Source organism: Heterodontus francisci, chromosome 37, assembly GCF_036365525.1.
Source record: "Heterodontus francisci isolate sHetFra1 chromosome 37, sHetFra1.hap1, whole genome shotgun sequence".
NCBI lineage: Eukaryota > Metazoa > Chordata > Chondrichthyes > Heterodontiformes > Heterodontidae > Heterodontus > Heterodontus francisci.
Genome location: NC_090407.1, coordinates 40827823 through 40852081, shown reverse-complemented (window position 1 = coordinate 40852081; position 24259 = coordinate 40827823). Strand labels below are relative to the sequence as shown.

The following is a 24259-nucleotide window of genomic DNA, read 5'->3' as shown; positions in this document are numbered from 1 at the left end:
GGGCGCGAGGGGACGGGGCGGGGTGTGGGCGCGAGGAGACGGGGCGGGGTGTGGGCGCGAGGGGACGGGGGCGAGGGGACGGGGCGGGGTGGGGGCGCGAGGGGACGGGGCGGGGTGTGGGCGCGAGGAGACGGGGCAGGGTGTGGGCGCGAGGGGACGGGGGCGAGGGGTGGGCGCGAGGGGACGGGGCGAGGGGTGGGCGCGAGGGGACGGGGGCGAGGGGTGGGCGCGAGGGGACGGGGCGAGGGGTGGGCGCGAGGGGACGGGGCGAGGGGTGGGCGCGAGGGGACGGGGCGAGGGGTGGGCGCGAGGGGACGGGGCGAGGGGTGGGCGCGAGGGGACGGGGCGAGGGGTGGGCGCGAGGGGACGGGGCGAGGGGTGGGCGCGAGGGGACGGGGCGAGGGGTGGGCGCGAGGGGACGGGGCGAGGGGTGGGCGCGAGGGGACGGGGCGAGGGGTGGGCGCGAGGGGACGGGGCGAGGGGTGGGCGCGAGGGGACGGGGCGAGGGGTGGGCGCGAGGGGACGGGGCGCGAGGGGTGGGCGCGAGGGGACGGGGCGCGAGGGGTGGGCGCGAGGGGACGGGGCGCGAGGGGTGGGCGCGAGGGGACGGGGCGCGAGGGGACGGGGCGAGGGGTGGGCGCGAGGGGTGGGCGCGAGGGGTGGGCGCGAGGGGTGGGCGCGAGGGGTGGGCGCGAGGGGTGGGCGCGAGGGGTGGGCGCGAGGGGTGGGCGCGAGGGGTGGGCGCGAGGGGTGGGCGCGAGGGGTGGGCGCGAGGGGTGGGCGCGAGGGGTGGGCGCGAGGGGTGGGCGCGAGGGGTGGGCGCGAGGGGTGGGCGCGAGGGGTGGGCGCGAGGGGTGGGCGCGAGGGGTGGGCGCGAGGGGTGGGCGCGAGGGGTGGGCGCGAGGGGTGGGCGCGAGGGGTGGGCGCGAGGGGTGGGCGCGAGGGGTGGGCGCGAGGGGTGGGCGCGAGGGGTGGGCGCGAGGGGTGGGCGCGAGGGGTGGGCGCGAGGGGTGGGCGCGAGGGGTGGGCGCGAGGGGTGGGCGCGAGGGGTGGGCGCGAGGGGTGGGCGCGAGGGGTGGGCGCGAGGGGTGGGCGCGAGGGGTGGGCGCGAGGGGTGGGCGCGAGGGGTGGGCGCGAGGGGTGGGCGCGAGGGGTGGGCGCGAGGGGTGGGCGCGAGGGGTGGGCGCGAGGGGTGGGCGCGAGGGGTGGGCGCGAGGGGTGGGCGCGAGGGGTGGGCGCGAGGGGTGGGCGCGAGGGGTGGGCGCGAGGGGTGGGCGCGAGGGGTGGGCGCGAGGGGTGGGCGCGAGGGGTGGGCGCGAGGGGACGGGGCGAGGGGACGGGGCGAGGGGACGTGGCGAGGGGACGGGGCGAGGGGTGGGCGCGAGGGGACGGGGCGAGGGGTGGGCACGAGGGGACGGGGCGAGGGGTGGGCGCGAGGGGACGGGGCGAGGGGTGGGCGCGAGGGGACGGGGCGAGGGGTGGGCGCGAGGGGACGGGATGGGGCCGGGGTGGGGTCGATGGGTGGGCAAGGGGACTGGATAGGGGGGAGGGGTCGGGGCCATGGGAAGTGCCAGAGCGAGGTGGGGGAGGATTGGGCCACAAGGGGCTTTGGGGGGAGTGGGGTGTGGAGGCAGATGATGGAGGAGAGTGTGGTGTTGGTGGGGGGGGGGGGGGGGAAGGTGGAGGAGGTGGAGTGGAGGAGAGTGGGATGAATGGTGGAAGTGTGTAAGGGGGCGGGGTTGGATGGAGTGGGGGGCGAGGTGGGGACAGATGCACAAGGGGGTGTGGGACGGATGGAGGAAGGGTGTGGAGGGAAGGTGGTGGTTTGATGGAGGTGAGGGCGGATGAAGGAGGGACTGTAGAAGGGGGGAGGCAGGAAGGGCCGCTCTGGTGAGGTAGGGGTGGGATCTGATGTCTCTCCTTCCTCCGCAATTTGGGGCGAGTCCCAAAACCAGGCGTCACCGCGGTGATTCCCGCCCCTCCGGGTGTGAATGTAAAACCCGCCGCTTGTAATTCAGTCACGGGCCGCGGCCCCGCCACATCTCCCCCTGGCCTCGCCGTTACCTGCGGGCGTCCCTGCGGCAGGAGCCCAGGCGGATGCGGTACGCCAGCTCGATGTGCTCTTGCTTCACCTCCTCGGGCCTGACACTCTCAGTCCACTGCCAAGCCGCCTTCTCCAGCTGTTGTTTCGGGGCCATATGGGCGCTATGCTTGCCTGGGCGGCGAGATGAGAGCGTGGGGGTACCAGGCCGGGGACCAGCCACTATCCGCGGCCTTCACTCCAAAACCGGGGCCTGCTCCGCGCCGCCAAGCAACCGGGAACCTGACGTGGGGCACAGGGGAACGCAAGACTTGGTGACGTCATGGCCGCAGTAACCTATGACGTAGTACACAGGCGGGGAGTGAGCTTCTAAGTTTTGCCTTCATTGTGGAAATGGATTTTCATTATTCCAATGGAAGTATAATAGAAATTTATCCAGGCAAAAAGTTCCCTTTTTATAGTGCTCTTCATAGAATGAGCTACTTCTCATTTTGGGCACAGAAAGCAGATTTTCTCCTTCCCATTAGAGCTGAAGGACAGGTTAGGATGTGTTCCCAAAGAAGTGTTCTTTATACAAACGCAGGGAGTATAAGGAACAAACTGAATGAACTACAGGCGCAAATTCAACTTGGAGGATGTGACATGCTCACCATTACTGAGACCTGGCTGCAAGATGGTCAGCACTGGGAACTAAATACACCAGATTATAAGGTCCAAAGGAAAGGTAGGGCGAATGGTAGAGGGGGAGGAATAGCTTTAATGATTAAGGATGAAACTGCTTCGATGATAGCAGGGGCTGTAACGGGAGGTAAGTAGGCAGTGGAGACTGAGTGCAATTAAGAAATAGAAAAGGATTTAAGATGTAGTGGGAGTTGTGTATAGGCCCCCTGGTAATAATTGTGAGGTGGTACATTGCATAAATGCAGAGATTAGAGGTGTTCAAAAAGAATTTAATGTGATACAGAATCAGTTTATGCCCCAAAGGCGGAAGAGCTCTACTTGCCAAAAAGATAACCATGGGCAACTAAACCAACCAGAGATGGCAGCACAGTGGTATACATTTGGGAGGGAGTGGGCCCCGTGAAGTTTCATGACAACAGGTGAAACCTAGGCAGGAAGCCTGCCACTGATTAACACCTACCTCAACTGATGAATCAGTGCTCCTCCATGTTGAACACTGCTTGGAAGAGGCACTGAGGGTAGCAAGGGTACAGAATGTACTCTGGGTGGGGGAACTTCAATGTTCATCACCGAGAGTGGCTCAGTAGCACCACAACTGACCGGGATGCCTTCGTCCAGAAGGAGATATCTGCCAGATAGGACCTGTGGCAGATGATAGGAGCAGGAGTAGGCCATTCAACCCATCGAGCCTGCACTGCCATTCACTTAGATCTTGGCTGATCATCTACCTCAATGCCACTTTACCCGCGCGATCCCGTACACCTTGATGTCATTAATATCCAGATATCTATTGATTTCTGTCCTGAACATGTTCAATCATTGAGCTTCCACAGCCCTCTGGGGTAGGGAACTCCAAAGATTCACCACCCTCTGAGTAAAGAAATTCCTCCTCATCTCAGGCTTAAATGGCCTTCCCCTTATTCTGAGACTGTGTCCCCTGGTTCGAGACAAGGGTTGTCCAATATACAGCCCGTGGGCGAAGATCCGGCCCACGAAGGATTTCCATCTGGCCCGCGGATGTATTTCAGAGATGAAAAATTTTCCATCATCTTCTTTCAGACTGGATTTTGAAAAAAAATCGCAAGTCAGTTTCACAACTGGCAGCTGCTCAGAGTGGGAACAGCGTCTTCTGAACTTCGGACAGATTCGGGGTTTTCAGCCGGATTCTGACTTTTTTTAAAAGCCTGCCTGAAAGCCCTGAATCTGTCCGAAGTTCAGAAGCCGCTGTTCCTGATGTCAGCACCTGTCAGCTGTGAAACTGACTTGCGATTTTTTTCGAAAGAATTGACCAACCTCAAACCCAGATGGTGTTTCCAGTTGTACTGTTAAGCTGCTGTGCTGAAAGAGAGGGGGAGTGGAGAGAAAGAGGGTGGACACAGAGAGCGAGGACAACATGGTGGGGGGGAAACAACACAGAGAGGGGGGACACAGGGAGACAGACAGAGAGAGAGAGTGATCAAGCTCCCTGCTGACAGATGGACTTCTATCCGGAATACTCAGCATCACTACAAGTATGTGGGCAAACATTGACTACTTGTGCAAGCAAAATAAAAATGCCAAGTATCTTACTAAATCAGTGTCCAACATAGTGACAAGAAAGTAAGTCAATAAATTAATCTTCTCATTTAAAGCTTCTTCACAAAAATGCAAATTTGTTGTTGTTTTGATTAATAGTAAGGTAAAGTTTTAATGCCTCTATCTTTCTGAAATTGTGTCACCGGCCCCATATGTAAGACAAAAATTGTAATGTGGCCCACCCCCCACACGAAAAGGTTGGATAACACTATTCTAGACTCACCAGCTAGGGCAAACATCCTATCTTTTTATTCGCTCGTGGGGCCAGCATTTATTGCCCATCCCTAATTGCTCTTGAGAAGATGGTGGTGAGCTGCCTTCTTGAACCGCTGCAGTCCTTGGGGTGTAGGTTTACCAACAATGCTGTTCAGAAGGGAGTTCCAGGATTTTGACCCAGCGATAGTGAAGGAATGGCGATATAGTTCCAAGTCATGCCCTGTAAGAATTTTGTAAGTTTCATTCTTTGAAACTCTAGAGAATGCAAGCCCAGTTTCCTCAATCTCTCTTCATACAATTGCAGCAAGACTTCTTTACTCCTGTACTCAAAACTCCTTGCGATGATGGCCAACATACCATTTGCCTTCCTAATTGCTTGCTGCACCTGTATGTTAGCTTTTAATCACTCATGAACGAGGACACCCAGGTCCCTTTGAACATCAACACTTCCCAACCTCTCACTATTTAAGAAATACTCTGTCTTTCTCTGTTTTCTACCAAAGTAGTTCACTTCACACTTGCTCACATTATATTCCACCTGCCATGTTCTTGCCCATTCACTTAGCTTGTCCAAATCTCCTCGAAGCCTCCTTGTATCCTCCTCATGACTTACATTCCCACCTACTTTTGTGTCATCAGCAAATTTGGAAATATTACATTTGGTCCCCACATCAAATCATTTGTACAGATTGTGAATAATAGCTGGGACTACTCCTTACGGTACCCCACTAGTAACAGCCTGCAATTCTGAGAATGACTCATTTATTCTTACTCTCTGTTTTCTGAATGTTAACCAATTCTCAATCCATACCAGTATATTACCCTCAATCCCTTGTGCTCTAAATCTGTTTACTAATCTATATGGGACCTTATCACAAGCCTTCTGAAAATCCAAATACACCACATCCACTGGTTCTCCTTTATCTATGCTACAAGTAACATCCTCAAAAAACTCCAACAGGTTTGTCAAACATGATATCCCTTTCATAAATCCACGTTGACTCAGCCCAATCATATCATTATTTTCTAAGTGTCTAGTTATCGTATCCTTTATAATAGATTCTAACATTTTCCCGACTACTGACGTCAAACTAACAGGTCTGTAGTTCCCCGTTTTCTCTCTCCTCCTTTCTTAATTAGTGGGGTTATATTTGATAAGAGAACCAACATGAGGGAAAAACTTGCTTGACCTCGCCCTCACTAATCTACCTGTCACAGATGCTTAACAGTATTGGTAGGAGTGACCACTTGTGGAGACAAAGCCCCATCTTCACACTGAGGCCACCTCCATTCTGTTGTATAGCAACACCACCCTGCTAAATGGGATAGATTCAGATCAGATTTAGCAACTGAAAACTGTGCATCCACAATGCACTGTGGGCCATCAGCAGCAGCAGCAAAATTGGACTCCATCACAATCAGTAACTTCATGGCCTGACATAACCCTCATTCTACCATTACCATCAAGCCAAGATACCAACACTGGTTCAATGAGGTGTGCAGGAGGGCATGCCAGGAGCAGCACCAGGCATACCTCAAAAGGAGGTACCACCCCTGGTGAAGCTTCAACATAGGACAACAAATATGCTTACCAACAGAAGCACATTCTATAGACAGAGCTAAGCAATCCCACAACCAACAGATCAGACCAGAGTTCTGCAGTCCTGCCACATCCAGTCGTGCATGGTGGTGGACAATTAAACAACTAACAGGAGGAGGAAGAGGCCCCACAAATATCCCCGTCCTTAATGATGGGGGAGTCAGGCACGTCAGTGCAAAAGACAAAGCTGAAACATTTGCAGTCACCTTCAGCCAGAAGTGCCGAGTTGATGATCCATCTTGGCTTCTTCCTGAGGTCCCAACATAACAGATGCCGGTCTTCAGCCAATTCGATTCAATCCACTCATTTATCAAGAAAAGGCTGTGTGCACTGGATTCGGCAAAGGCCATGGGCCCTGACAACATCCCGGCTGCAGTAGCGAACACTGGCGCTCCAGAACTACCCATGCCTCTAGTCAAACTGTTCCAGTACAGCTACAACACTGGCATCTACCTGACAATGTGGAAAATTGCCCAGGTATGTCAGCCCACAAATAGCAGGACAAATCCAATCCAGCCAATTACCATCCCATCAGTCTACTCTCAATCATCAGCAAGGTGATAGAAGGTATCATCGACAGTGGTATCAGTCACAGGGCCAGCAGCTCTGAAGCATCAACAACCCCTCTGGGAGAGGTGGGCACTCCAAATAGCCCGCAGGGGCTGCCTTTCTTCTCCACCGACAAGCCCACCATCAGGGGGCCAGTAAAATACGTCCCCTTGTTTGAGCTATACAAAGCCCTTGTTAGATCACAAAGAACAGTACAGCACAGGAACAGGCCATTCGGCCCTCCAAGCCTGCGCCGATCTTGATGCCTGCCGAAACTAACACCTTCTGCACTTTCGGGGCCCATATCCCTCTATTCCCTTCCTATTCATATATTTGTCAAGATGTCTCTTAAACGTCGCTATCGTACCTGGAGTACTGTGAGAAGTTCCGGGCTCCACGCTTTCGGAAGGATATATTGGCCTCGGAAGGAGTGCAGCGTAGATTTACTAGAATGATACTGAACTCCAAGAGTTAAATTACATGGACTAGGGTTGTATTCCCTGGAATTTAGAAGGTTAAGGGATAGTTTAATCAAAGCTTTCAAGATATTAAGGGGAATGGATAGATTGGATAGAGAGAAATTATTCCCGCTGACTGAGGAGTCTAAGACCACGTTACATGGTTAAAAATTAGAGCCCAACCTTTCAGGAGTGAAATTAGGAAACACTTCGACACACAAAGAATGGTGGAAGTTTGGAACTCTCTTCCACAAACAGCAATTGCTGCTCGATCAATTGTTCAATTTAAATCTGAGATTGCTAGATTTTTGTTAAGCAAAGGTATGAAGGGATATGGGGTAAAGGCGGCTATATAGAATCATAGAATGGTTACAGCACAGAAAGAGGTCATTCAGCCCATCTTATCTGTGCCAGCTCTCTGAAAGAGCAACTAGCCTCACTCCCCACCTTTTCCCTGTAGACCTGATTTTTTTATTCTCTTCAGGTAATTATCCAATTCTCTTCTGAAGGCTTCAATTGAATCTGCCTGCACCACACTCTCAGGCGGTGCATTCTAGATCCTAACCACTCACTGCGTGAAAATGTTTTTCCTCATGTCATCTTGCTTTTGTCGATCGCGATAAATCGGTGTCCTCTAGTTCTTGACTTTTCTGCCAACGGGAACAGTTTCTCTCTCTCTGCCCAAACGCCCCATGATTTTGAACACCTATGTCAAATCTCCTCTTAATTTTCTCTTCTCCAAGGAGAACAGCCCCAGCTTCTCCAATCTATCCATGTAATTTGAAGTTCCTCATCCCTAGAACCATTCTCGTGAATCTCTACTGCACCCTCTCCACTGCCTTCACATCCTTCCTAAAGTGTGGTGCCCAGAATTAGACACAATACTCCAGTTGAGGCTAAACCAGTGTTTTCAGCTTCATCATAACTTCCTTGGTTTTGTATTCTATGCCCCTATTTATAAAGCCCAGGATCCTGTATGCTTCATTAGCTGCATTCTTAACCTGCCCTGCCACTTTCAATGATTTGTGCAAATATACCACCTTTGCTCCTGCACCCCCTTTAGAATTGTACCCTTTATATTGCCTCACTTCATTCTTCCTTCCAAAATGATTCACTTCACACTTCTCTGCATTAAATTTCATCTACCACTTGGTCCACACATTCAACCAGCCTGTCTATGTCCTCAGAGTTCACAATACTTCCAAGTTTATGGAGTCTGCCACGATCTAACTGAATGGCGGAACAGGCTCGAGGTGCTAAATGGCTTACGCCGGTTGCTATGTTTCTATGCCTCCCAAATCTCCTTGTTCGCACTTTATCAGATTAAGGCCCAGAAATTAAACAAGCTCCTAAACCTACAATAAAAGCAAAATACTGCGGATGCTGGAAATCTGAAATAAAAACAAGAAATGCTGGAACCACTCAGCAGGTCTGGCAGCATCTGTGGAAAAAGAAGCAGAGTTAACGTTTCGGGTCAGTGACCCTTCTTCGGAACTTGTTCTCACATTGAACAACTTCTCCTTCAACTCCGCTCACTTCCTTCAAGTAAAAGGTGTTGCTATGGGTACCCGCATGGGTCCTAGTTATGCCTGTCTTTTTGTGGGATATGTCGAGCATTCTTTGTTCCAGTCCTACTCAGGCCCCCTCCCCCAACTCTTTTTCTGGTATATTGATGACTGTATCGGTGCCGTTTCCTGCTCCCGCCCTGAACTGGAAAACTTTATCAACTTTGCTTCCAATTTCCACCCATCTCTCACCTTTACATGGTCCATCTCTGACACTTCCCTCCCCTTCCTTGACTTCTCTGTCTCCATCTCTGGGGATAGGTTGTCTACTAATATCCATTATAAGCCCACCGACTCCCACAGCTACACTTCTTCACACCCTACCTCCTGTAAGGACTCCATTCCATTCTCCCAGTTTCTCCGTCTCCGACGCATCTGCTCTGATGATGCTACCTTCCATGACGGTGCTTCTGATATGACCTCCTTTTTCCTCAACCGAGGACTCCCCCCCCCCCACCGCACTGTTGTTGACAAGGCCCTCAACCATGTCCGGCCCATTTCCCGCACCTCTACCCTCACCCCTTCCCCTCCCTCCCAGAACCGTGAGAGGGTTCCCCTTGTCCTCACTTTCCACCCCATCAGCCTCCATATCCAAAGGATCATCCTCCACCATTTCCACCACCTCCAGCGTGATGCCACTACCAAACGCATCTTCCCCTCCCTTCCCCTGTCAGCATTCTGAAGGAATCGTTCCCTCCGCGACACCCTGGTCCACTCCTCCATTACCCCCACCACCTCGTCCCTGTCCCATGGCACCTTCCTCTGCAATCGCAGGAGGTGTAATACCTGCCCATTTACCTCCTCTCTCCTCACTATCCCAGGCCCCAAACACTCCTTTCAGGTGAAGCAGCGATTTACTTGTACTTCTTTCAATGTAGTATACTGTATTCGCTGCTCACAATGTGGTCTCCTCTACATTGGGGAGACCAAACGCAGACTGGGTGACCGCTTTGCGGAACACCTCCGCTCAGTCCGCAAGCAGGACCCTGAGCTTCCGGTTGCTTGCAATTTCAACACTCCCCCCTGCTCTCATGCTCACATCTCTATCCTGGGCTTGCTGCAGTGTTCCACTGAACATCAACGCAAGCTCGAGGAACAGCATCTCATTTTCCGATTAGGCACACTACAGCCTGCCGGACTGAACATTGAGTTCAATAATTTCAGAGCATGACGGGCCCCCCTTTTTACTTTTATTTTTAGTTACTTTTTCTTTTTTACATTTTAAACAATTTTTTTTTCTTTTGTTTATTTCATTTCATTGTAGTTTGTTCAGTTTGCTTACCCACTGTTTATTTTCATGTTTGTACTTGCTGCTGTTCAATCTTCAGTTCGTTAACACCCTATCTGCACTAATGCTTTGTCTTTCAACACACCATTAACATATTGTTTGCCTTTGCTCCATGACCTCTTGGTCAGCTATGTGGCCTTATCCAATCTACACCTTCTCCTTTGTTATCTCTTGCCCCACCCCCGGCTCACTTGCTGATAACCTTTGACATTTCTAGTATTTGCTAGTCCTAAACCTACAATATTGCAGGCACAAAGTGTCTGCTGATTATGAGCCAAAAATGTACTGCCCACTATATTGGTCTTGATCAAAAATTTCTGTGTGCCGTTCTCATGGCTGAAACAGGAGTTAGGCCCTTTGCATATATAAATATGGGGCCAAACGCCTGTTTGAGGCCCCCAATGCACTCCAAAAAAAAACTGTCGGCTGCACTCAAGAATACTCTGCCTGCATGTTTCCTAACAGGCCTGAGAGCCGCTGTTGGTGTCATAGTGGTCCAATCTTCAATGGCGCTTTCACTGGATGGGCTGCCTCTTACTGCAAATCACACACTTCATGGAAATGAGGCCCAATATCACGGCCAGCTCAAGTCTTATCATTCAGGTGAAGGGATTGTACCCTGCGTGTCCGACACACCGAAAACTGGACAAACCCAAACTTCTAGCCCTACAACTCTGCTGCTTGCGCAAGAGACATGGTATGTCGGGGGATAGGTGAGTTTAATCTCTGAAAAATGGATGAACCTGTTGGGCCTTTTTCTGTTCCTAAGAATTCTTAGTATTTATTAAATAGGTGAAATAAAAGTGGAATTTAATGTAGATAAATGTAAGATAATTCAAATTGGAATGTGAAACATATGTTCATAAATATACACATTTATTAGCAGAGTTAGGAAATGAAAAGGGTTTGGATCTGATTGATTATGACCTGAAAGTATTCAGTCAAAGTGAAGATGTTGTCAGCAAGTTTGGTCAGCATTGAAGAGTATCTCACAGGCATTTAATTATAGGGCAAAATAAGTTTTTAAACATTATAAACCTCTTTAAGACGGGCCACAGTTGGAAGTTGGAATATTGTGAACTTGTTTTGATAGAATATTAATACATTGAAAAGAATGAATGAGCCTTTACATAGAGATTTCACAACCTCAGGACATCCCAAAGCAAATTACAACCAATGAGGTACTTTTGAAATGTAGTCACTGTTGTAATGTCAGAAATGCAGCAGACAATGTACAGACAGCAAAGTCTCACAGACATCAATGAGATAAATGACCAGATTATCTGTTTTAGTGATGTCGGTTGAGGGATAAATGCAGGCCAGGATATCGTGCCTCGGTTTAACATCTCCCCGAAAGATGGCACCTCCAACAGTGAAGTACTCCTTCAGTACTGCACAGGAGTGCTGATTTAGGTTTTGTGTTCAAGTCTCTGGGATAGGACTTAACCCACAACCTTCTGGCTCAGTGCTACCATTTGAGCCAAGGCGAATGTTTGGAGAGAATTTGAAGAAGAGTGACTAATAATACCCTAAGTTATGAAGAAAGACTCATAAAATTGAACCTTATTATTGGCAAAAAGAAAATTTTATGCAGGTATGATCCAAATTTTTCAAATGTTGAGAAGTATGCATTAGTGTCAGTAATGGCTCAAAGGCTGTACTTTGTGCAGAGTCGTCGAAATACAGCAGGAAACTACCAAGAGAACCTCCTGAGCACTAAATAGTGAAAATCATTGTGCAGAGTAGCACCAACCTTCAGCTCCAGCAAACAAAATGTACTTCATCTCTGGGATACTGCTGTGCTCCTCATTCCACCACTTTTATAGTAATGGTTTTAATTAAGCTGGAGGATATGGAGCAGGAGCATTGAATAGGCCCACCTACAACTCATTTAAATTGGGTAGGTTCAGCTCGTGATAAGCATTAAATGTGATGGCATTTTTAAGGATTGTTCCAGTGCAAATTTCTGGGGACAGTTTTGAGAGGTAAGGCCTTGCTGACCCATTTTACTCTTCCCAGCTCACCAAAACTGCTCAATAATGGGAAAATCCAGTCCGCTGTTTTTAGAAGATAGAAAAGAAACAAGAGCAGGAGTAGGCCATTCAACAATTCGAACCTGCTCTGCCATTCAATAAGATCATGGCTGATCTTCTACTTGAACGTCACCTTCCCACATTATCCCCAAATCCCTTAATTCCCTTAGAATCTAAAACTCTATCAATCTTTGTCTTGAATATACTCAATGACTGAGCATCCAGTTAAATCAAGTTGTCTGCCTGTTCAAGTCAGTGTTAAACAGCCACTGTCATTAATTGGAGAAGAGCATGGAGTCAGCCCAATGTTCTGGCCAACTCTCTCAAGCAACCCCACCAAAAGTACCCTGTACAAATGTGGAATCTTTCTATGCACACAGTGGCTTTGGGTTTGGCAGCACAATAGTGGCTACATTTCAAAAGTACTTCATTGGCTGTGAAGTACTTTGGAAAACCCTGAGGTTGTAATGAGATGCTGCATAAATCCCAGTTTTTTCTTCACAGTTTGAACGGTATTTTTGGCCCATATTACTTTATATAGAAAGCATAGAGGAGATGTTTAAAAAATAGGAATAAGAGGGGCAAAGGAGGAGTATGAGAATACATTAGTAGCTAATATAAAAGGGAACCCATAAGTCTTTATAAACATATAAATTGTAAAAAGGTAGTTAAAAGGAAGGGTGGGACAGATTAGAGACCAAAAGGTGATGGAGGCAGAGGGCATGCCTGAGGTATTAAATGAGTACATGGCATCAGTCTTCACAAGCTAAGAGGATGCTGCTAATGTAGCGATATTGGGTAGGATAAAAGTAGGAAAAGAAAAGGTACTTAAAAGTTAGCAGTTCTCAAAGTAGAAAAGTCACCCAGTCCAGATGGAATGCATTTTTGGTTACTGTGGGAAATAAGGGTTGAAATTGCTAAGACCCTGGCCAGAATCTTCCAATCCTCTTTAGAATGGGAACAGTGCCAAAGGATTGGAGAATTGGAAATGTTATTATACTGTTTAAAAAGAAGAGAGGAATAAACCCATCAACTACAGTCGAGTTAGCTTAACATCAGCAGTGGGGAACTTGAAGAGACAATAGTCTGGGACAAAATTAATTGGCGTTTGGAAAAGAATGGGCTAATAAATGAGAGTTAACATGGATTTGTTAAAGGCAAATCGTGTTTGACTAACGTGATTGAGTTTTTTGATGAAGTAACGGAAAGAGTTGCTGAGGATAACGCAGTTGATGTTGGGTATGTGGACTTTCAAAAGGCATTTGCCAAAGTACCACATAATAGACTTGTTAGCAAAATTGGAACCCATGGGATTAAAGGGACAGTGGCAGTGTGGATACAAAATTGGCTAGGGAACAGAAAGCATAATGAAGTGATGAATGGTTATTGTAGTGTTTTGAAATTGCATTATGTACTCTAGAGGCTGCCGTACAGCACGCATGCCAGCAAAGAGAACGTGAAACTAAGACAGAATAAAAGCAGAAGCCAGCTTCTGCAGTTTTTGTCTCTCTGTCTTTGCCTCATACCTTATACTAAACACAAGTCCCAAGGACGTCACAACAGTGACGCAGTAAACAGAAAAACGATGAAAAAAAACAGGAACATTCCTTTCAGATATGAACACTTTGGAAGGTTTTTGTCTACTTCCACAGACATCATTTTAACTTGGAGACTGTGTTAGACACACACAGGAAGCTAGTACAGTGTATACTCACACACTGATCTCTCCAAAATAACAATCCAATCAAAAAAATTATCTGTAATCTCGGATCACTGCAGGGAAGTTTCCTCTGAAAGGAATGCAATCCCGGATCCCTTATCACTGCATTGCTGCTCAGTATGACGTTGTCTGTGCCCAATCTACCACCTTTTAATGTGTATTCAGAGCCATCATCCGTACCCCCACGTTGGCAAAAGTGGCTGGGATATTTTGAAGGCATGATGGCAGGTTTCCCAATGACAGATGACACAAGGAAAAAGGCTTTACTTCTACACCTTGGAGATGAAGAATTAGAAGATATCTTCGAGACACTCCTGAGCAAAATGAATATGACTTAGTAAAAATTGCATTGACGGCCTACTTCACACCCAAGAAAACAACCATATATGAAACCATTGTCTTGCAACATACTAAGCAAGAATAAAACGAGACAATTGACCAATATTGCACGCGATTGAGACAACTAGCAACCAAATGTGGCTTTGGTGATGCTGAACATGTCGAACAGAAAAGCAAAACAAAAATAGTCGAAGGCTGTCTTTCCAGTCAACCACGTCGAAAAGCACTCAAGAAAGACAGAAAGCCGTCAGAGCTGTTGGATCACTATCGCTATCAGAGTCCAGAGCTACTGACATTGAGGCTAACAATAACTGCCACACTCCAAGGTCAACTCCTATGAACACTATTCATTGCTCAAATGTCAGGAAACCACCTGCAAAGCAACAACAGCCGTCTCACAAACAGAGCTGCGACTTATCCAAAGAATGTTTCCACTGTGGCAGTGTTTACCCACACCAGACAGAGGGTCCTGCTGCTGGTAAACTGTGTAAAGTCTGTGGAAAACTCAACCACTTTGCTCATGTTTGTCACTCATCAGCAAAATCAACTATTAAGACTAAAGCCAACAGAAGGGTGACATACATATCACAGCAAAAAGGCGAGAGAATGTAGCTAACGTAGATGCAGATGACCCTGGATATACTTTTGTACTCTTTCTCAGACACAGCAAACAACTACATGTGACAGTGGTTGCTCAGATTAGATGCTTTCATAGACACAGGAGCGTCTGTCAACGTCATGGGAGACAAAACATTCAACCAACTTCAGGATTACCCCATTCTCTGCAAACCAGAGAATATGAAAATTTTCCCTTACAACAGTGACAAACTACTGAAAATCCTACAGACTTTTGAAACGCCAGTCTCATTCAAAGCCACTGAAATGAATGCTGTCTTCTGTGTCATATCTGGAGAATATGACACGCTTATTGGTTTTCACACAGCATCAGATCTGCACGTGATTGCAGTCACATGCGCGATTCCTACTGTCATGCTGACAAGAAGTGCGATGATGAAAAAATACAGACTAAAACTGAAGAGTTATAAAAATTGACTTTGCCTTTTTTTTTTAAATGGACAATGCTGCAAAAGATGGCCACATGTGTATTCAAGCATAGGCGCACTGTCTGTTTAGAACAAAGGATGTCTAACTAGGTCGAGAGGTGTCAATTACACTCATCCTGAAACATTCCTGAATTGATTGGGTTCTACTGAAACAAAGAAGGTATGAAGTGGAAACATCATAATTGGATTTTTCTCATCCTGGGCCAATGTGTGATCACCATGGAAGAGAGACCAAAGCGTTTCCTACCAGAATATGATGTAGCAAACTCTTACCTTAAAAAGGCAGCCTGAGAGAGATCACTAACGCCTGTAGAGCAGCATTATTTGCAAACAGAGAGAGAATCACTCTCAAACACAAGCGGTATCCTACACTTTCATCTCTATATGGAAGTGAATTTAAAGTAATCGATCATAGACCACGAGTGAATTTGTTCAATAATCCACATAGCAAACCACCCACTCGAATAGAACGTTGGATACTCAAGCTCCAAGGGTATGAGTTCCAAGTTGAGTATCAGCCAGGCAAGCTCAACCCAGCAGAATATCTTTCACGACATCCACTACCCACAGTCAGTCCTACTAGTCGTGAGGAAAAGGTTGCCAAACAACATCTTAACTACATAAGCATAAATGCAGCGTCAAAGTTGCTAAAACTAGCTGACATCAGAGGAGCAACATAACAAGATGAAGCTTTACAATTATGTATAGAGGCTATGGAATCACGAAATGGAAAGACGTTGTTAGAGAAATTTCCAAGCCTGTTTGTGAAGAAGATACTGAGTCTAGGATGCTTTGGTGGAGACTGTTTATTGCTTGCCACAGAGCTTATTTCTCCACTCCTAACAACACCCAGCCAGTGCTGGCAAGCTCTTTATATATACATCTGAATACAATTAACTAATCAACATCCAACACCTGTTCACCCTATTACCTTCAACTACTAGGTATTTAACATCCATTAACAGAACTTATTAGACACTAACGGACGTGATTGCGAAAGCATCTACAAACTAAATAAGCTAACCATTACAACCACATCTGATCTTGTATTATGCAACAACTGTATTGCCATTCCACACTCATTGAGGGAATGTGTTGTCAATATAGCACATGAAGGACACCAAGGAATTGTCAAAACCAAACAACTTCTTAGGGAAAAGGTATGGTTCCCAGGAATTGACTATATGGTAGAGCACAAAATCAGTCAGTGTTTGCCATGTCAAGCAACCACTATATCAAATCTCCATGATCCTCTCAAGATGTCTGAACTACCTCCAGGACCATGGATTAAAGTCAAAATTAATTTTGCAGATTTGCCCACAGGTGAACACCTAAACACCTACTTGTTGTCACTGATGACTACAGCAGATTCCCAATTGTGGAATTACTTATGTCAACTTCAACGAAAGCAGTCATCCCAAAGCTTGACCAGATCTTCGCTTTGTTTGGAATCCTTCTAACGGTAAGAAGTGACAATGTACTCCCATTCAACAGTGATGAGTTCAGCAAATTGCAAATTACTTAGGGTTCATTCATAGCAAAATCACACCCCGTTGGCCAAGAGCTAATGGTGAAGTCAAGAGATTTATGTGAACTTTAAAAAAAGTGATACGTTCAGCTACAGCTGAGAGCTAGTCATGGAAGCAAGAGCTAAATCACTTTCTTCGTAATTACAGAGAGACAGCTCACTCGACTACTGGAAAACCTCCAGCTACACTCATCTTTTCACATTCTATGCGTACGTCTCAACCTGAGCTACCATGTTGAGTTAATGATCGATGTGCAGGCGAATGTGATTGAGAACAAAAAGATCGAATGAAAGTGCATGCAGAGTGAAACATGAAACTTGGAGGCACACCACTTAATCCAGCAGATAAAGTCCTTGTGAAACGTGATGGTCATATTGGAAAGCAAACAACACCTTACGACATTCAACCATTTGTTGTGACCAACACAAAGGATCAATGATCACTGCTAAGCACGGTTCACAAATCATCACAAGAAACACATCATTCTTCAAAGCTCTGAAAACACCACTCGCAAGTATTGAATCCGATTCGGACATCGCCACTTCAGATGAAGAACGTGAGACAAATGAGACTACGTCTAAAATAAAAGCAAAATACTCCAGATGCTGGAGATCTGAAATAAAAACAGAAAGTGCTGGAAATACTCAGCAGGTCAGGCAGCATCTGTGGAGAGAGAAGCAGAGTTAATGTTTCAGGTCAGTGACCCTTCATCAAAATTGACAAAAGTTAGAAATGTAATAGGCTTTGAGCAGGTGAAAGGGGAGGAGGGGGGGTGGGGGGGAAGAAGAACAAAAGGAAAGGTGTGTGATAGGACAGAAGGCAGGAAAGATTAATGACAGATATGTCACAGATCAAAAGGCAAAGGGAGTGCTAATAGTCATATTAAAAGACAAAGCATGTGTCCAGAGAGATTGTTAATGACAGAATAATGAACAGCTTTGTCCAAAAGCAAAAACATGAAAAACAGGTTAAAGACAGGCACATGGTTAAAAAATAAAATTAATTAATTAAAAAAATTAAAATGGCAGTCATGCTCTGAAATTGTTGAACTCAATATTGAGTCCAGAAGGCTGTAGAGTGCCTAATTGGAAGATGAGGTGCTGTTCCTCAAGCTTACGTTGAGCTTCATTGGATCACTGTAGCAGGCCAAGGAAGGAAATGTGGGCATGAGAGCAGGGTGGTGAATTAAACTGGCAGGCAACCGGAACTCGGGGTCATGCTTGCAGACTGAGTGGAGGTGTTCTGCAAAGTAGTCACCCAATCTGCGTTTGGTCTCCCCAGTGTCGAGGAGAACGCATTGTGAGCAGTGAATACAGTATACTAAATTGAAAGAAGTACAAGTAAATTGCTGCTTCACCTGGAAGGAGTGTTTGGGGCCTTGAATGGTGAAGAGAAGGAGGTAAAAGGGGTGGTGTTACAACTCCTGCAATTGCATGGGAAGGTGCTGTGGGAAGGGAATGAGGTGTCGGAGGTTATAGAGGAGTGGATCATGGTGTTGCAGAGGGAGCAGTCCCTTTGGGATGCTGACAGGGGAGGGGAGCGGAAGATATGTTTGGTGGTGGCATCATGCTGGAGGTGGTGGAAATGGCGGAGGATGATCTTTTGGATGTGTAGGCTGGTGGGGTGGAAAGTGAGGACAAGGGGGTCCCTGTTGTGGCTCTGGAAGGGAAGGGAAGGGTGAGGAAAGAAGTGTGGGAAGTGGGTCAGACATGGTTGAGGGCCCTGTCAACCACAGCGGAGGGGAATCTTCAGAAAAAAGGAAGACATATCAGAAGTATTATTGTGGAAGGTTGCATCATCAGAACAGATGTGTCGGAGACAGAGAAACTGGGAGAATAGAATGGGGTCCTTACAGGAGGCAGGGTGCAAGGAAGAGTAATCGAGGTAGCTGTGGCAGTGTGCATTGTGTAATCTAGAACAGAGAGACCAGCCACAGATGCTGCCAGACCTGCTGATTATTTCCAGCACTTTCTGTTTTTACACAGGGAGTTGTGATTTGGAATGCACTGCCTGAAGGGGTGGTGGAAGCAGATTCAGTAGTAACTTTCAAAAGGCAATTGGACAAGTACTTGAAGGGAAACATTTTGCCAGGCTATAGGGAAAGAGCAGGGGAGTGGACTAATTGGATAGGTCTACCATAGGCACGATAGCCTGAATGGCCTCCTTCTGTGCTGTATCAGTCTATGAATTTCTGATTTGCATTCTCACTGACTTATTGCTTTTTGTTGTTATTTTATCCCTTTACCTGCAAGAGTCTTGCTCCAACTCCTTGCGAAAAAGATCATAAAGTGATTATAAAACAAGACATCCAGAAGGCTGGATACTTGTATTACTTCTATTCAGGCTAAACAAAAATGTAAATGTTTCACTCTTCTGGATTTGGGGTGAGTCTTTAGCATGGCAGGAAGCAGGCATAACTTATGCAGAAAAAACTGCAGAGTTCAAAGGCGCAGTGGCACTTGTCACACATAACATCATGACTATTCTTTCTCTATACTGCAGGTAATGTGCTGTTTATCTTATTCTGCCTATATCTACCAGCCATGATGAGGGTTCCACTTATCTATCAGACAGTGAGTTAATCACTGCATAGATATAAATACTGACAATGCACCACCAGGGGAAGTGAGGCCAAAATCATAACCATGGTCTCCGAGTAATTCCTTTCACTGGGGCTCTGAAGACCTTGAGCACCAATCTACAATCCTCTGTCCTCTCTGCATTCATCACGTTGTGGAGCAAGATATGGCAGGGCTTCAGCAGCTATATAACTGTCCAGTGGCCTGCTCCCACTCAGATCCCTGGGCTTTTTGTGGGAGGGCCCAACAGAAGGGGAATGACAAGCTGGCCTGGGTAATGCTGTTGGGAAGCCATACCCGTAAAATCTAGCTACCATGCTCAACTGATTGCAGCTTTGTCATACAGCATGCAGGTGTAATGAACAACCATATTAATACCCATGATATCTGGAGCACGAGGAGGTTCAAGACGCACACATCAGCAACTTTCCAACTTAGTTCCTCACTTGTAGACTGTATACTTTTGCTAAGGGGAAGCACAGAGGAAAACCCCTTGGATGCACTGCATATCTTTTAAAGGATAATTGGATAAATATTTGCAGAAGAAAAATGTACAAGGCTGTTGGGAGAGAGCAAAACAGTGGGATTCATATTGGATTGATACAGGGTTGTGGGAGAGATGGGACAGTTGGATTAGTTCTAGATTGCTTTAACAAAGATTCGGCACAGGCACAATAGTCCAATTGGCCTCCTTCTGTATTGTACCATTTTATAATTCTAACCATAGAAGTTTGCAGCACAGAAGGAATATGGCCCATCATGATTGTGCTGGCTCTTTGAAAGTTTAGAGATACAGCACTGAAACAGGCCCTTCGGCCCACCGAGTCTGTGCCGACCATCAACCAACCATTTATACTAATCCTACACTAATCCCATATTCCTACCACATCCCCACCTGTCCCTATATTTCCCTACCACCTACCTATACTAGGGGCAATTTTTATAATGGCCAATTTACCTATCAACCTGCAAGTCTTTTGGCTTATGGGAGGAAACCGGAGCACCCGGAGAAAACCCACGCAGACACAGGGAGAACTTGCAAACTCAACACAGGCAGGACCCAGAATTGAACCCGGGTCGCTGGAGCTGTGAGGCTGCAGTGCTAACCACTGCACCACTTGAGCAGCATTCAATGGATATCACCAAAGAACTATCCAATTAGTCCCATTCCCTGGTATTTCTCCATAGTCCTGCAAATTTATCGCCTTCACATATTTATCCAATTCCATTTTTCAAGTTATTATTGAATCTGCTTCCACCACTCTTTCAGGCAGTGCATACCAGATCATAACAACTCATTGCACAGAGAAACTCTCCTCATCTTGCCTGTTTCTTTAGCAAATTACTTAAAATTAGTGATCTCTGATTACTGCCCCTTCTGCTACTGGAAACCCTACATGATTTTGAACACCTCTATTATCTCTCCAGTCTCTGCATGTAACTGAAGTCCTATATTCATTCTAGTAAATGCACCCTCTATAAGGCCTTGACATCCTTCCTGAAATGTGGTGCTCAGAATTAGACACAAAGCTCCAGCTGGGGCCTAACCAGTGATTTATAGTATATAAACTATCTGCAATCTTTGGACCACCCTTCACAATCTTTGGAATTGGCCCACATCAGAGATATCTATCCCTTCGGCCTCACTGGCACTTGAGCCTTAAATAACAACAACAACTTGTATCTATATAGCACCTTTAACGTAGTAAAACATCCCAAGGCACTTCACAGGAGTGTTAGCAAACAAATTTGACACCAAGCTGCATAAGGAGATATTTGGGTAGATGGCCAAAAGCTCAGTTGATGAGGTAGGTTTTAAGGAAGAAAGCAAGGTAGAGAGACAGAGAGGTTTGGCATGAATTTCAGAGCTTAAGGCCTGAGGAGCTAAAGATATGGCATCAATGCTGATGTGATTAAAATCGTGAATGCTCAAGAGGCCAGAATTGGAGCAGCGCAGATAATTGTAAAGTTACAGAGCTAGGACGGGGCAAGGCCATGGAGGAGTTTGAAAACATGGATAAGAATTTTAATATCGAGGCATTGCTTAACTGGGAGTCAGTGTGGGTCAGTGAGCATAGGGATGATGAGCGAACAGCACTTTATGCAAGTAAGGACTTGAGCAGCATTCAATGGATATCACCAATATATAGAATTGGTGTGACTCATTTCAGAGTGGCATATGAAAGTGGCAACTGCTGAGCATTAATGAGATCTATATTAAAAGGGCCAAGGTTTGATTATGCAAGACAAACACCCCCGTAACCATTGTGCGGCTTTCGTACTGCTGCAATGGCACTCTCCCGTTCTTGGGTGTTAGCCTCTGAGTTAGAAGGTTGTGAGTTCAAGTGCCACTCCAGAGACTTGAGCATAATATTTAGACTAACATTTCACTGGAGTACTGAGGAAGTGCTGCGATGTTGGAGGTGAGGTCTTTCAGATGAAACATTAAACCCATGGCCCTTTCTGTCCTCTTAGATGAACGCAAAAGATCCCATGACACAGGAGTGTCGCAGCTTCCTTCCAGCAGCAGTAAGCCAATGAGGTGTTGCTATTCCCATTCATAATCTGCCCTGCATATGTAATTAAGACCCTTTGAGGAAAGGTTGGTGAGATAGTGGTGGAGTCACATGGGTGGCCGGAGATTGCACCCCACACTAACCTGCCAACTGAAGGAAGGAGTAATTGAATAAAACTCACCAATGAGAGATCCCATTGAAGGACTGCTATCTTACTTGCTTGGAGAGGAGGAAGAGCTGTGCATCCTTTGTGTCAGTGTCAGCCATGACTCAATCTGCAGCACTCGTGCCTCTGAATCAGAAGGTTGTGGAATTCAAGTTCCACTCCAGAGATTTAAGCATAAAAATCTGGGTTGGTATTCCAGTGCGGTACTGAGCAAGTGCTGCATTTCAGGTGAGACATTAAACGGAGGTTCCGTCTTCTCTCTCGGGTGAACATAAAAGATCCCATGGCACTGTTTTGAAGAAGAGCAGGGGAGTTATCCTTAATATCCTGATCAATATTTATCCCTCAATCAACATCACTAAAAACAGATTATCTGCTCATTATCACATCTCAGTTTATGGGGGCTTGCTGTATGCAAATTGACTTGCATTTCCAACATTACCACAGTGACTGCACTTCAAAAGTACATCATTGGCTGTAAAGCGCTTTGGGATGTCCTGTGGTCATGAAAGATGCTATAAAAATGCAAGTCTTTCTTTCGCCATGAAGACATGATGCCATTGCTCAGGTGGTATATTGGTAAATGCACAACAAATAGATACATTGGCAGAGAATTCTTTTCAAGTTTGAAGCTCTGCTCACAGCACATCCACAGAAAAGCAATTAATAAAACTTAGATCTTAATGATTTCATTGATGGTGATCTAGACGTCATAATAACCCTTTTACTAAGTCTTTTAGTCAGCCTCCATGTAGCTTGGTTGATAATTGGAACCTGGTTTAACTCCTGGTCTGTTGTCGAGTTAGCCAATCTGGGGTGTACGCATTGGCTTTCAGCATTCCCTGAGCTTGGGAGGAAAAATCAGGCAGGGTTTGCACCCATTCATTTTCTAGTGGTTCCCGAACTAGTAAGAACAGGGTTAGGCTGAATTCACCCCCTTCCCCCCTCCACCCCCCTTCACTTGCTCAAAACCTATCACATTTCTTACTTTTGCCAGTTCTGATGAAAGATCACAAACCTGAAATGTTAACTCTGTTTCTCTCTCCACAGATGCTGTCAGTCCTGCTGAGTATTTCCAGCATTTTCTATTTTTTGTTTTAGGCTGGATTGTGATGGCCCCATGGTGAAAGAGTCTATCAACAAATGCAAAGAAAGCAGTCACAACTGCAAATGGGAGAAATTTGGAATGGGGACGATTAATTATAGCCTTGTGGCTGGAATGGTCATCGATATAAACCATTGTCTTGTGTCGCACTTACTCTGTGTAACGTCCAATATAACGGTTAACTAACCGTGGGTCAGGTTACTTTCCCGGAAAATATAATTGGAGTTTAATTGGCATTTAGAATAATAAGTATCCATCTCATTAAGTAGAAAAAAATTATATTGGAGCTTTCAACACATTTACAACAACAGCAACGTCCCAGAAAGCGTTAGCTTTTCGTCATTTACAAGTCAAAGCCTGTAACAACTGAGAACGTTTAAACTCAGGTTCAGGTTAAATTTAGGATTTGTTGCGAAAGCTGCTGTGCTCGCTTTAAGATCAGAAGGTTTAGTACAGATCTGCTGTGGATCGATCGATTCCCACAAGCTGCAAAAGGGTCATCTTCTAACTTCAGTTAAAATAGTATAGAACAATAATGTTCGTCATAAACCCCGGATAAGAATTATTTGTACAACATTTCTGAATGTCAGCTGCCAATATAGTTTATATCATTAGTAAAGCTGAATATTGTCAGTTCGTGTTTCTGGTATTTGGATGTTGGATTTCACTAAGTTTTATGGTTATAGAACAAATAGTTTGAAATGTGCAGGTTAATGATCTCGAGCTTCTTTCTGTCGGTGAAGGCGTCAGATTGTGTTTTAGTGAGTTGGACCTGAAAGCCAACATTATTATTTATCTCAGCCCAACAAAGTCAACAGACGCGGTTAGCACCAGCTTCGAAATGCCCCATGTAGTGAACACTCGAAGAGTAGAACTGTTAGTTCTGCAATTTATAAAACACTGCATTGTCAAGCAGCTAACATTGGGAGAAAGATGTGTCATTGTCTCGGCTGCACTGTGGTGGCTCCTGGCTCTATTAAACTCGCATTGTTTCCATGGTTTCCCCCAAAACACACATTGGGGAATAAAATGGACAAAGACCGACTGTCGATCTTTGTGCATCAAACATCCTTGTCCTTTGGGATCTCCAACCACCACTTCCCTCCAAAAACAATCTAGACCTGCATGGAGTAATTGCAGCACCTGCTTTCTCTGAATGTTTGGCCAAGAAATGGTGAGTTTGTTGGTTGAACGGGGTGGTTGTGTAATCGCAAAGAGGGACAGGCGCTGGAATA

At 46.5% G+C, this 24259-nt stretch overlaps 2 protein-coding genes across 3 annotated transcripts in view; one reads left to right on the top strand and one right to left on the bottom strand.

Annotated features, from left to right (window-relative positions):
- LOC137352270 (ubiquitin carboxyl-terminal hydrolase 48-like) overlaps positions 1-2354 on the bottom strand; it is a 33734-nt gene extending 31380 nt beyond the window's left edge. Inside the window, exon 1 of one of the 2 annotated variants that reach the window (XM_068017561.1) lies at positions 2065-2354. In XM_068017561.1, the coding sequence (XP_067873662.1) occupies positions 2065-2198 (134 nt within the window). In that variant the 5' untranslated portion in view covers positions 2199-2354. The remainder of the gene's footprint in view (positions 1-2064) is intronic. The other variant, XM_068017562.1, reaches the window with a different exon arrangement.
- Positions 1912-24259, top strand: part of ldlrad2 (low density lipoprotein receptor class A domain containing 2) — a 56046-nt gene continuing 33698 nt past the window's right edge. Inside the window, exon 1 of the mRNA XM_068017004.1 lies at positions 1912-2765. Coding sequence (XP_067873105.1) covers positions 2435-2765 — 331 coding nt within the window. The 5' untranslated portion in view covers positions 1912-2434. The remainder of the gene's footprint in view (positions 2766-24259) is intronic.